The sequence below is a fragment of the Hypanus sabinus genome, chromosome 18 (assembly GCF_030144855.1).
Source record: "Hypanus sabinus isolate sHypSab1 chromosome 18, sHypSab1.hap1, whole genome shotgun sequence".
Classification (NCBI taxonomy): Eukaryota; Metazoa; Chordata; class Chondrichthyes; order Myliobatiformes; family Dasyatidae; genus Hypanus; species Hypanus sabinus.
In genome coordinates, this window is record NC_082723.1 from 18,307,278 (window position 1) to 18,321,450 (window position 14,173).

The 14,173-nt window shown below is 37.7% G+C and overlaps 1 protein-coding gene across 8 annotated transcripts in view; it reads right to left on the reverse strand.

The window, feature by feature from the left end:
* Positions 1–14,173, reverse strand: part of rapgef1a (Rap guanine nucleotide exchange factor (GEF) 1a) — a 170,099-nt gene that overhangs the window by 18,164 nt on the left and 137,762 nt on the right. For all 8 annotated transcript variants that reach the window (XM_059993778.1, XM_059993774.1, XM_059993772.1 and 5 more), the window contains 6 exons: positions 9,472–9,547; positions 8,844–8,928; positions 8,585–8,677; positions 2,545–2,730; positions 2,266–2,350; positions 450–544 (listed from right to left, as the gene is read on the reverse strand). In XM_059993778.1, coding sequence (XP_059849761.1) covers positions 450–544; positions 2,266–2,350; positions 2,545–2,730; positions 8,585–8,677; positions 8,844–8,928; positions 9,472–9,547 — 620 coding nt within the window. The remainder of the gene's footprint in view (positions 1–449; positions 545–2,265; positions 2,351–2,544; positions 2,731–8,584; positions 8,678–8,843; positions 8,929–9,471; positions 9,548–14,173) is intronic.

Sequence of the window (14,173 nt, forward strand, 5' to 3'; positions counted from 1 at the left end):
TTTTCTAGCAGGCATTCACAGGAAAACAAATATGATAGAATCTATGGAAAAACTACACACAAAGACTGACAGCTAATGTGCAAAAGACAAATGGCAAATAAATAAATAAATAATGTGGCGGAAACGAGTTGCAGAGTCCAAATCAGTTCAGATTTTTACCCAGCTAGAAGTCAGCTCTCTAATGTCTCCTTAAACCACTCTTCATTTCATGAACCCATCACCAAACTCTGAACCAGTACTACCCAGATCATAATTAATCTAATAATTAATGTAAAATTCTCCACATTACTGTTCACTACTGTCATGGCATTCAATCCCAGTACTACTCCTGATCTTGCAATGCCCACTTTTATTTCATCCCTTATTATCAGTTGTTTCACCCAGAACTCAGATTTTCTTATCTCAACCATTGTGGCACCAAAGAACTGAGAACACTGTATCATGCTCACCAATAGGACATATTGTTGAAGTGCTCTGTAAACTGTGTTAGGTTCGGACTCTTTTCTTCATTCTGTTCTTTGGCCCAGAGTAAAACCTCAGGAATCTGTCAATAAGAGAAGTGTTAAAACAGAGAGATGAATGTAGCCAAACAATTTGCCGGACCATCACTCTACAACTTGAAACAGAATGCAAACTTCAGCACAAAGCAATCACCAATAGTATTTAAATTTTACAGCACTACAGTTACTGACTTGGAGTGTACATGGTAGCATAGCGACTAGCTTAATACAACACCAGCTGCAACTGCTATCTGTAAGGAGTTTGTATATTCTCCCTGTAACTATATTGTTTTCCTCCAGGTGCTCCAGTTTCTTCCCACGTTTCAAAGATGCTTGCTATGTTGGCACTTGCTGGCATCCCCCACCACACCTTAGACTGTGTTGGTTGTTGACACAAATAACTCATTTCACTGTACATTTTAATGCACGTGATAAATAAAGCTAATTTAATCTAAGAAACATGAAGTTGTCAGCTGAAATTTCTCCATTTGCATCTGATAATAAGGACCTCTTCCTGAAGAATAATCTGGGCTGCCTTCAACAATAAACCTATCTACAAACCATAGCCACAGTCCAAAATTCATCTTTACTGGCCATGGATGTGCACTACAAACCACAAAAGCAAAGATGTACTTAATTCTCAGTGGTCCTCTCATGCATGCTCACTTATACTGATCTGATGTTATTGCGTTAGTAGCAGGACTCCACTGGGCTTTGCCCTCAGTCCTTGCTTTCTGCTACATACATTAACAAATGTGTTTGGAGCATGATAGAGTGTATATATGATACAAAAACGACACATGGGTGACACCAAGATATAGAGACAGGAAGATATAAATGGTCTGTACAGATAACAACCTAGAGAAATATGGCAATGAACCTCAGGAGATGCAAAAAGGCAGAGAAGTGCACTGTACTTGATAGATACTACGAAGGAACAAAGGTGTCTACAGATCCTTAAAAGGCAGAAGATCAAGTGAATATGACAGTTAAAAAGACATATTGTGATGGTTTGCATGGAATCCAAGCGCAGGGGGATTATAACACAGGACTATGTCATCATATTACAGGAATGATGCAACTGCACTGAGGTTGCAAAGGAAACTATCATAACTGAAAGTGTTGCCATTAGGACAGATTGGACATGCTTGATTTGCTTTCTTTGAAACAGAAGGGAATGAGGGAAATTTTAACTGCATCTCATAATGAGAGACAGAGAGAAAGTAAACAGGGTGGATCCAAGAAGAGGACATAAGAACTATACTAATTAGTAGATAGAGAATAAAGGGTGGCAGGGTCTGGACTCTACTGCCTGAGAGGATGACAGATGCAGAATTCCTCATCACCTGAAAAACATATATTGAAGAGCTTCAGAAACAGGAGAAAATCAGCAGATACTGGAAATCCAAGCAACACATATAAAATACTGGAGGAACTCAGCAGGCCAGGCAGCATCTATGGAAAAGAGTACAGTTGACATTTCAGGCCAAGACCCTTTAGCAGGACTTCAGGGCTATGAACTAGTGCTAAAAGGAGGAATGAGGCTACTTAAAACAAAATTGGCACAAATACTATCACCCGGATTATTTTTTCTTCATTTGAATCCTCTAATCCCACTGGACTACAATATTTTCAACAGTTCAAGTAGAATAGTATAGTTTCAACCTGACAGCTTATCTCATGTCAGTAATGTTCATATAAATGTAATCATCTGTATGATTTGTAGAGCAATGACTTATTCAAGTATACCCTGGCAGAACATTACCTCTATCTTGTAGAACAGCTCAGCATCTAGCAGCGTCAACTGTTCAGCAATCTCATGGCTGTGGAAGTCATGAAGGGTTCCAGGCCTGAAGGGATAAAAGACAGTTCAGGGTGTTAGTGAAAATCAAGGATTGATTTGTTTCTGTTTTCACAAAACAGATTCTCTCAAATACTGAGAGAAAAATAACAGACTGCCCATTTGCATCGAATTAGTTATAAACCTTCCACGTAACCAAGATAAAAAGAATGTCTATAAAAAAAAAATACATGGAACCTGTACCTTGCTGCTACCCCACGTGCAGCCAATGGCTTCATCAAACCAGAGTATTTCACCGTCTTCTTCTGATCTACTTTATCCAGAATATTCTTTCTTAGAACTCGGGCCAGACTCAGTTCACCACTACATACTAAACGGAACACAAGTTCCATTAGCAACTTCAGGATGTCATCCGATAGCTCTACCAAACTGGGAAAGGAAACAACAAAAAAGGATCGATCAGACGATGAGCAACAAGTATAGCATAAAAGGCAGTACTTCTAGATCCGTATTGCAGATTTTTAATATTTATCCTGTTTTAAAATAGAACATAATCTTGTGAGATGTGTACAGGAAAAAACAGTGGTATACAGATATTAAAAAGGACATATAGGTTACTTCCTCTCATTAAGTATTATCATAATCTGTGTCACAAGTTGCCAATCACATGAACACCTTTCAGGCAGTGGTATTGAATATTATGTAAAGGCTGAGTTATACTTGTGCATATGGGCTACGCCGTAGGCCTGATTTTCACTTCTGCATCACTCTACACCATAGCGAGCATGCATTGGCGTGCGCCAACACTCTAGTTGGCGGTGGGGTTTCTATGCCACTGTGTTGAGCTTCTTCGTGAAAGACATGGACGAGGAAATGCATTTCAAACATTTTTGCATGCCAGCAGGTAAATTTGACGATTTGGTTCATCTATTTTGCATCAGTGTACAGACACGGTGGAAATGTATAGGAGGAAATTCGATGCTACCAAGCAGACCAATCACAGTTGTTGTGGTCTGCATTGCCACGATGCATGAATTACTTATTTGGGGAGGTGCACGTCACCCTATGGCGTAGGGTATGCGGTACCTACAGCGTAGATGCGACACACAGGTATAAATCAGCCTTAATGCTCACAGAACAAGCTTACTTAATCATAATTTGCTTGTTTCACTAGTCTAGTTTTAGATCCTTTCCACCCCATCCCTCAGGTAACTCAGGTACTTCCAGCATAATAACACAAACAACATTTTAAGTGTACTTCACTAACTGTAAGCACCAATTTGCAATTATTCAGCATTATTTAGAATAGCAAATCTTCCCTACAAAAGTGCTTTATTCAAACAAGGTTCAACAAAGACACGCAAGGATTTATCATAGGAAAAGAAGATGCAGATAAAAGAAACATCTCAAAGCAGTAAAGAAGCAGAGAGTTGGAGTTTTTATGGAGGGGTGGCTGCTAATGGAAAGGGGCTGCCAATGATGGGAGTCATTAAAATTGGGGATGTGAAGAAGCCACAAATGGAGCGCAGAAGGTTGCAGAAATAAGGACATTAAATGCAAGGAGGAGATAAAAAAAGATGAGACATTTGAAATTGCTTAATCTACAAGCTAATGAAAGGTTGTAAGCCAAGAAGTGACGGGGAAATGGGACAATGTAAAATGGGATATAGGCAGCAGAAGGATGGAAGGTGCAGTCCTACTTAGCAGTGCTTTGCAAACATTAACGCCAGAGATAGCAAAGGCACAGTCGAGGACTTCAACAGACAATCTGAGGCAAGTATAAAGTTATCAATATTATTAAAGGCTCCTCCTGAGATTATGAGCATGTTAGCCAGTTCTCTGTCAAGTTGATTCGTTCTCATGAAATGGCTGTGCATTTTCTCCAACTCAACATCCCAACTGCAACACTGAAGACCAGCACTTCAGAACTAGACACACAAAATGCTGGTGGAACACAGCAGGCCAGGCAGCATCTATAAGGAGAAGCACTGTCGACATTTCAGTGCTTCAGTGTTTCGACGAAAGATCGATAGCGCTTCTCCTTATAGATGCTGCCTGGCCTGCTGTGTTCCACCAGCATTTTGTGTGTGTGTTGTTTAATTTCCAGCATCTGCAGATTTCCTCGTGTTTGCACTTCAGAACTCGTATCAAATTGAGCCAAGCTGCACCTATATTCTTATAACATTGGCAAAATACTAGAAATATTACTATTACTATTACTAGAAATATTGTGTTCAGAAGAAGTGGGAAAAATCCAATCCAAAGAAATACTGCTCAAATCAGTCAACTCCCAATTATCAAAGTAATATAAAGTGCAATATGAACTGACTTTCCAATAATGTGCCAATTTTGCTCTCTGTGACTTGCTTTTAATACAAGCTGAACTGCCAGGCATGTCCCACAACCAATTTTGGCAACACCTAACACAGACAAAACACAAACTGCTCTAAATACTATCAATCCATTGGATATCTCCACATCAGATATACTGTTCTCCCCTTAGCTGAAACTGGAGAACTAACTTGTTTTCTCTCTTTTCCAGTCTAACAAAGGATTTTAGGACTTGAAACATTAACACCTTCTTTTCATGCAACTGTCTAACCTGCTGGAAGTTTACAGTGTTTTTATACCTGCAACCAATGCCCAGCTTGGATTCGGCTAGGACCACCACTTGAGTCTATAAATCATCTTAGCCTTAATCCGGGCATGGATCAACAAGCTGATGCAGAGAAGAGGCAAAAGTGACAGACTGCCTCTGAAATTAAAACAGCATTCTATCATGGGCGGCATGAAATAGCCCTAGCAGAACCCACACCAATGGTTGAAGTCATAGTTCACACAGAAGATGGTTTATTCAAGACCAATTACTCTATTGCCAACTCATCACTAGACGCTCATGACAGCATCCAAGGCCCAACCATCTTTGGCAGTTTCACTAATGATCTGTCTTCCATTATACTGGTCAAAAGTGGGGATGATCACAACTCCTCTGCCTACCTATGTCTGCACGTAACATTACAACACAATTAAGCTAGGACTGTAACATTCACATCAGAAGTGTCGGTTGATGACCCATCACCATAAAGAAAATCTAACTACCTACTCTGATCATTACTCTGAACTACCTAATCTGACCAAGTCACCCAAAAGATTTATTCTGGGGAGTCACCATTGACAAGAACTTCAACAGGGCTTAGTCACATAAACAGTACAGCTGCAAGAATAAATTAGTTGTGTGTGCCGTAGCAAGTACCTTACACCCTGACATCCCAAAACTTTTCCACGATCAGTAAAGCACAAATCTGCTGTAAAGAATACTGTCCACTAGATAGGAAGATTGCATCTCCAACAACACAGACAGCTTGACAGAGCCCACTAAGTGACACCCCATTCAATATTAATTTCCCTCAGTGCAGGTGTAGCAAGACTGCACTATATACCAGCACCTCAAAAACCTGTGGTCCTTAAAGTGAGAATAAGAGAGCAATTGCATGGAAAACAAGGTACAAATTGAGTGGGGGAGGGAAATCACCATTCTTCTTGACAGGTCACAATCCTAAAACAACATTGAAGTATGCGTACCAGAAGAACTACAGCAGTTCAGAGTAGCTCACCACTAATTTCTCAAAGGCAATATGGGATAGCAAAGAAACATGCTAACATCCTGAAAAATGTATCAATTTGGGGAAGATAGCTGGTCATAGTAATAATGAAGGTGTGATAGAAAACTCAACTCAAATTTAAATATATTGCAAGGGTTCTGAATATCTGAGGAACTCTCTTACAGTTGCAATGGATAGCAAGAAAATAGTTTGGAGTAGTAACTAGAGGTGATGGCTTTGAAGTTCCCCATATCTGCCTATCCAGGGAATCAAACAGGATTGTAGTTAAATTGCAGTGGTATTGTTAGGACTTTTGTCATGGGACACATTTCAGATAGTGCCAAAAGACAACACACAGATGAGAAACAGGTACAAAATAAGGAAGAGATGAATGAATTATCTCAGTATATGTAACAGACATCCATTCTACAACTTGGGATGTTAAGAGATTGTAAGAAATCATTGTACAAAGGCAAGTCTCTACCATAAACAGAAAATTTTGCTCCTGTTGCACTGAAACCCAAAAGGCAAACAAAAATATAGACCAAATGGCTCATTTGAGCTGCTGCTTGTTCTTATCCACACAAAATCAATTACTTCTGCACTACAGGTACAAGATAAGATTCCATGTTTATATTGCTAGAAAATCTTCATGTCAGATTAGGTATTTAGCAATTGATCTTGGAGTAATTAGTTACTGGCAACTGGAACTACTTTTATTCATCTGGGGAGAAACCAACCATTTTTATTAGCTATAATACTTTTTAGTATCCCAGATTGCTTCTTACCTACAGTGCAATGTAATGATCACTGATCAAATAGGTTTACAGAATCATACTCGAGATTAAAGAACCAAACTACACTCAAAACAAAATAGATCTCTTACTTCAAAAGTCCCTGACCACCACCATTCAGCATGTCCCTTCTTAACCTGCACTCTATACATTTTCAAAATGTAAGCTCTGATCCCCACACTATAAGGAGGACATGATGGCAGAGGAGATTCACCATGATGTTGCCTGGGTTGGAAATATTTCAGTTATGAGGAGAGACTGGATAAGTTGGGCTTATTTTCCTTGGATCAGATGAGGATGATGGGGGATCTGATAGGGGCATGCCAAAATATGAGAGGCATAGATAGATAGAAACATTTCCAGAAAAGAGGTGTCTAAGACCAGAGGGGCAAGGTTTACTGGGAGGAAGAAGAGGTTCAGAGAATATTTGAGAAGTTGTTTTTTTAGGAGGGTGGCTGCAATCTGCAACACATTGCCTGAGAAGTTGGTAGTGGCAGGTACTTTCACAACGTTTAATTATCTGGGTGAAAACTTGAATTGGCAAGGCTTAGTAGGTTACAGATCATGTCCTGGTATATGGGAATATGAATTTGATAGTCGGCATGGACATGATGGGCCTATTTTCGTTCTAAACACTCCATGATTCTATCCTTATTAATAAATTTGTCAGAGTACCAATGCTTTTAAAGCCAAAAATGACATTCAGGATACAATAATGGTTAAAGATATTCACTTGGAAACAGTATCTCGTCTCCTGCTAATCAATCTGATGCAAGGTATTATAGGAACCACTACAAACAGCTGAGGGCATACTTAGCTGCACTTCTATAATTCACTCAACAACAATTGCATACCACTCAATCTATTAATGTATACCACGGACCTGTGACATTAGCTGCCAAGTAATTTGGCTCACAGCTTTGGAATGCGTAGCACTGATGACTAAGTGCAGCCGAGGCACAAAGCACTTCCAAGTATTTTGCCCACTCATGCAAGTTCCTTAGGTAAACACTCATCCTTATAAATTTGGCACCACTTTGCTCCCAGGGTGTGCAACTAACTTGAAAAGATGAAGACTATGAGGAAACTATCTGAGGCTACTTAACACACAAGGGTCACTGCAATAATTTATTTCACTGTTCAATTTAGAATCTCACTGAATGAAGTACCTCCAGTTTCATCTAGTTCTACTTTATATTAATTGACAGAAGTTTCTCATATTACATTGATCCCTGATAATTAAACAAATACTTGAGAGACCACAAAACAGACTGAAAATATGTATTGCATGCAAAGAGGGAAGCTGAACAGATATTTCAAATTCAACATATTCACAAGACGGCAATATGTTTATCATATGGACTGCACACACACTAATACATGGCAGAGGTTCACATACTGAAGTTGCAGCTGAACTTTTTTTTTTAGTATGAGGGAAACCAATTCACAAAATAAAGGTAAATTATCCAGAATACAGCAAGTTTTTTTTTTGGAAATCTATTTCTTTTTTAGTCTGCCTAATCTATTTTACTCTTTTGCTCCAGAGGTGGTACAACAGTTAGACAGAATTAATTGTTTAAAACTTAGTAACAAAAAAGTAACATTAACACAAACAAATCCTGGTGATTTTTTTCGGAGGGAATTTTTTTAGGTTTGGGCAAATAAGTATGTGGGTTGCTAAGAGATGTGTTATTTTCTGCTGGAGCTTTATGAAGTTTTGGTATGGGAAAAATGTGGCAACAAATAGAAAACAGATGCAAGTAGTACTATTTGGATTTATTACATGAATAATTCTGAAGTCATGTAGGCAGTAAAAGCTATTTCAGACAAATAATACTCATATTTTCTTAAACATGTTTGTACACTGCAATTGCCAGTATTACTCACCAGAGTTCATCCACCACTCGTACCAAAACGAAGAATGTATTCTTGCTCACCCGTTTTTTGAATGTGTCAGGACAGTGGCAAAACTTCTCATAAGTGGTCTTAAGTTAGGGAAAAATATCTGTATGTGGTGCTTCTGAAAATAATTAGGTAGCACAAGGTTAAAGCAAGGTGTCATCATAGTATTATTTTCCCAGGATGCATGTCATTACATTAATTGTCCTTTATGACAAGTTCTAATTGAGAATCCTGAAAAGGATATCGATGGTGTAGTTTCTTGATGATGTCCTCGGGTGGAATGAATGTCCGATAGGTCGTCAGGAATGCCTCACAGTAAAGGACTAAATCTGAGGAGGAAGATGGGCAAGCAGTGGGAAGTATGAAGTATCATTTTTTAATATGTACTGAATAACCTCATATGTCATCCAATATCCCTCAACATCATAATTAACAGAACTTAAGAAATGTTCAGTGAAACAAAGAAAAGAATGCTTCTAACTTTATGGAATGTGTTGTCACTTGCTTAGCTAATTTTCAGTCAGTACTCCAATAACCAAATCCTGACTTTATCCATTAGCCCAGGTCACATCATAATGTAAGGAACATATAACAAGAACTCAAAAGGAACCAGGACACATTAATTCAGCAACCAAAATATTAAATTTACAGTACATTTGAAGCAACATTTAAATAAATCACTTAAAGTAACTAATAGAAGACCAACTAATTGGATCCTCAAAGTGGAGAACATTAATGGTAAAATACAAAATAGTAAAATACAATATTTCAATTGTGATTATCAAAAAATAATTTTCCCATTAGAATCTGAATCACAAAAAAACTATGATTAACTCCATTCTTTGAAGGTCATTCCTATAATGTACATTTACCTTTACGATCTGTCTCAGTTGCATGCACTATGAGAATATCTACTGAGCCTCCTCGTACCTCTGGACCATCTTCTCCCTAAAATAAAAGAGTTGAAAATGTAATGTCCTAAGACTAAATATTCAAGATAAAAAGTAAACTCAATTTACAACTGCATCAGAATTAAAGCCACGATAACACCTAAAGACTGGTGTCAAAGTCTGCAATTCCCTCAATCAATAATGCTTATGGTGACTGTAAAATTGATTTAAGTTAAAGACACTAAGATTTTAGAAAACCTCATTTTCCCACTTCAGCTTCAAAACTGCCCTCTTTTGGCAAGCAGTTTGCCAATGATTAGTGATTTTCTCCATTTAAATTTTCCATTGATGCAACAGCTACTTTGATTATACAGGAACATAAAATCATGGCTGGATCAACTTCATAGTTCAGTTAATTTCTAACCAACCTCAAGTGGAAATATCAATTTTTAGTGAAGTTGAAACCTCCCAACCAAATGCAGAATAAAGAGGGATCAGTCAACCTATCTTGGGCATGTAAGGTGATATTCCGAAGTTTAGATTAAGGCAGAAAGGAAAACAAGTATTTGTCTCGTAACCCCTCTCTTTATTGTCCCCTCAGCCAAGATAATCAGCTTTTGACTTCATATCTGTAATTTTTACAAATTATGCTCTCCAAATCCAAGACATTAGTACATTTTAAACAGTAATCAAATTGCTGAACTTTAGGAATTATCACAGCATACCCCATCCAGTCTAGAAAATTAGTTCAGCACAATTCACTCCTCTCTGCCAATTTTGTACCAAGCTACCCATAAACCTTTTGATTCTTTGTGGACCCTTATTTTGATAATGCCTAAATTTTCAGAAGTCCACTTGTATACATAGTATCATAATGTCTTTAAAGTTCTCAATGCCTTTTTCTAAAATTCTCTAATGGCCAATTAGCATTTTTTGAATAGAATGCCCTCAGGAAGAAAAACGCTTTCTGAACAGTGTTTTTAAAAAGATTGGAGTTTAACAATTCTAGCAGTGTTTGGTGCTACAAATTAACAACCAATTTTGTTATTCTGTGGGCATCACTTCTTTGGCAACCCCACGTTACCCCTTCTGACAGCCTCTCAAAGAAACATCTTGGCAGCTACTGCAAGTTTTCATAACTATCAACTGGGAAACAAGTTTGTAACTGCTTTGTCAAGTTTTGTGGCTGACCCCAAAATTCATTTGCTTGTGCTCTCACTCTTAAGAATACAATTACCATGAGATGAACTTAGTCATTCTTCATTAATGCAGCCATATCAATTTATAAAAGAAATATAGAGGAATGAAGGTATGAATCAAAATCAGGAATTGAATTAAAGTTATACCCTAGTCAATTAATCACACAACCATACAAGGTCTCAATTCTGTCTGCAGAATCATAGGAAACTAATTGATTCACTTAAATTGGTGAATATTGTGTTTCACTACATTGCACTATTATGATTTGGTTAATGTGTAGCGGTGTGCTACACATAACGCTGGAATAACGACATACAGACGGTGAGTTGCAGTTGCGTAAAAGATTTATTCAAACTTCGCGGCCTCGCTTTTAAGCCTTCCCGCGCGCGGGCTTTTCCCCTTGCTAGTGAAGTAGGCCTGGCGCCCTTTTTGGGGCCGGCCTCTCTGCCGGCACACACCATTTTGTGAGCCGGTTCGAGTGCGCTGGAAAGTTGGTCACCACAAATGCATCATTTTCAATTACAGAAGTTGTTCATAAAAATAGAGTAAATATAAATATAAAATTAATAGAATTGCTTGTCAAAAGTAAAAATGAAAAGCAATCAACGATCTTTTTGATGACACAGGTGGCTGATTCTTCAGTATACCTGCAAATTGCAATTACTTTAAACTAAATTCAGTTTGGGAACATAGAATATGGCATGAGTAAAATGATGTGGTGATAAATCTTATTCACCATATGCAGAAATAAGTATTTTGTTTTAAGCTTGGGTTTACAGGAAGAATAGTAATTTTACTGCCAACAGCACTTCCACCTCAGAGGAAAGTTGCATGAAAACAACAGAACTGCTTCTTATCAGTATAGAGGAAAGACTTCAATGGATTAAAGTGAATATTGTGAAAAGGCATTGAAGGTGCAAAGAAGTCAATAATTTACTGACAAATTAAATCACAAATTTAACATTTTCTCATTCATCTGCAGATTATTTAGTGAATAAAGATGAATGAGAATTCAAACAAATCTTTTAAGGATTCTCAAATGATCAGGTAATTAAAGATCAATCTCTTTAACTATCTGATCATTTGAGCATTCTCAAAACATTTGAAATAAAACCTGGAAATAAAATTATCATTTCTTTATTTTGTTAACATTGTTGGTCATCAGATACAGAAATATTAAAAATAGCTTAAGTTATTTAATTGTTGGTATACATGAATACATGACAGAATAATCTATCCAGCAAAGACAGCTGCACAAAGGGGCTGATTATTGTTCTGAAGGGAACACTTTACTATGAACAGGTTCATAGCAAAATGCATATTGACTTTTGGGTTACTTAACTGGGTGTGTTTGACAATTTTAAAAGTGCTACTTGATACGGCTTTAGTTATTTCAATGCTTTTAACAGTAGAATAAAGTCATGCAAAGAACTGGAGGAGATAGAAAAGAACTAAAGCTCAAAATGGAACATTTTCTCAAAGGATCGGCCCAAAAGAGAGGACACAACAGTGCTGCAGAGCACACATAAAACATAAAAATTAGTAAACAAGGGTGAACAGCTGCAGATGCAATTATACAGAATAATGATGCGTTAGTAATGAGGCAGTTTAAAATATCTGAATACATTTATTCAGCAAAGATGGCAAAGGGGAGAAAAAGGACAGCAACGCTGATCGAAGAGAATACAGTGATGCTGGAGAGAAGGAATGCCTTGGATAGAATCAATTCAGGTAGATTTAGAAAAAAAAGATTAGTGTGCCTGTACGTGATTAGAAGTATCCTTTGGACTAGCAACTAGTTCGGAAGGATATAAGGATCAAATCTATCATCATCATCATCAGGTGCCATGCCCAGTTTGAGCTTTGACTGCCATGGCCCAAACACTCCTGTTTCGGTCAAGTGGATCAATTCATTGGTATTCATTTCCAGTTCTCTGGCTGCTGTCTCCATCATCATTTGTCTTTGCCTTCCTCTTGCTTTCTTCCCTTCAATCTTTCCCATAATTACCATGCATTCTAACTCCTCTTTCCTAGTCCAATGAAGTTACTGTGCCTTTTCATGATCACACACATTATTTCTCTATCTGTGCTTGCTCTGTTCATGTCATCCTCGTTAGATATTCGTTTCCTCCATGATATTCTTTGCATGCTCCTCAAAAACCACATCAAATCTATAGTGAAAGCATAAAGGTTTGCGAAAGCCACAGAGTTACAGCTTTGGGGGATATCAACTATTTCAAGAGAGACTGATAGGATTACCAATGCAAACACTATTGACATGGTGTACAAAAGGGATTTGATAAAGTAACTCGTGGAATAGCAGCACAGAACAGACCATAGAATAATAATACAGCACAGAAGCTTCAATCATCATGTTAATCTAAACCATGTGTCCCCAACCTGAGCTCCACAGACCCCTTGGTTAATGGTATTGAGCCATGACATTAAAAAGTTTGAGAACTCCGGATCTAAAATACCTGCACATAATGCCAATCCTCCACTGGTTCCATGTGCCAAAAATTCCCCCACCCATCCCTTGTTCTGTTATAAACAGAGACTTTCCTGCTCAATTTTGATAAGGGTTCTCAACCGAAATGCAACTTATGCCACTTAACACATTGAGTTCTTTTAGCATTGTTTCTTCAGATTTCAGCAAGTACAAAAGGTTCTCTAATAATTTCCCTACCACTGGCATAAGGTTCATTCATCTAACCCATTATCTTTATCACTAGTGTTTGTTTTCCAGAAACTAATTCACAACCAAAGTATACCATCCAAGATTTTATCCTGTACCTCTCAGTTTACCCTACAGCCATTCTCTTCTTGCAAGGCCAAACCACAAATAACAAAGCATTTCAGGTAGCACAGAATGTTCTCCAGTTTGCATGATCTTGTTTCTGCATCGATCTTGTTTCACCAAACAAGTCATTAAGCTTGAATTTCAATTAGTGATGATCAATGGAAGAACAGATAAACATTGTGATTAACAAAAGTCCTCCTCCTTTAATTAAGCAATATGTCTTAATCCTCAAGTTCTGAACTTTAAAAATATTCTAGGATTGAAGCTCTCTACTGAAGTTAAATTTTTAGAAGTAATCTCAATAAGGGTTTTAAAAAAAATGAAAGCATCCATCAAAAAGGACCCTCACCAGCAAGGACGTGTCCTATTCTCATAACGACCATCAGAGAGGAGGTACAGGAGCTTGAAGACAGACGCTTAATGTTTTAGGAACAGCTTCTTCTCCTCCATCATTAGATTTTTGAATAGTCCATGAACCATTGAACCCTGCCTCACTATTTTGCTTTCTTTTTGCACTATCATATTTTCTCATTGTAACTTAAAGTAACTTTTTATGCATTGCACTATACTGCTGCAGCAAAACAAATTTCGTGACATATTATAAATTTGATTCTGATTTTGAAAATGATTTAATCAAAATTATTTAATCAAAACTGCTCAAGACAGGATGCTGGCAAAGCCTGT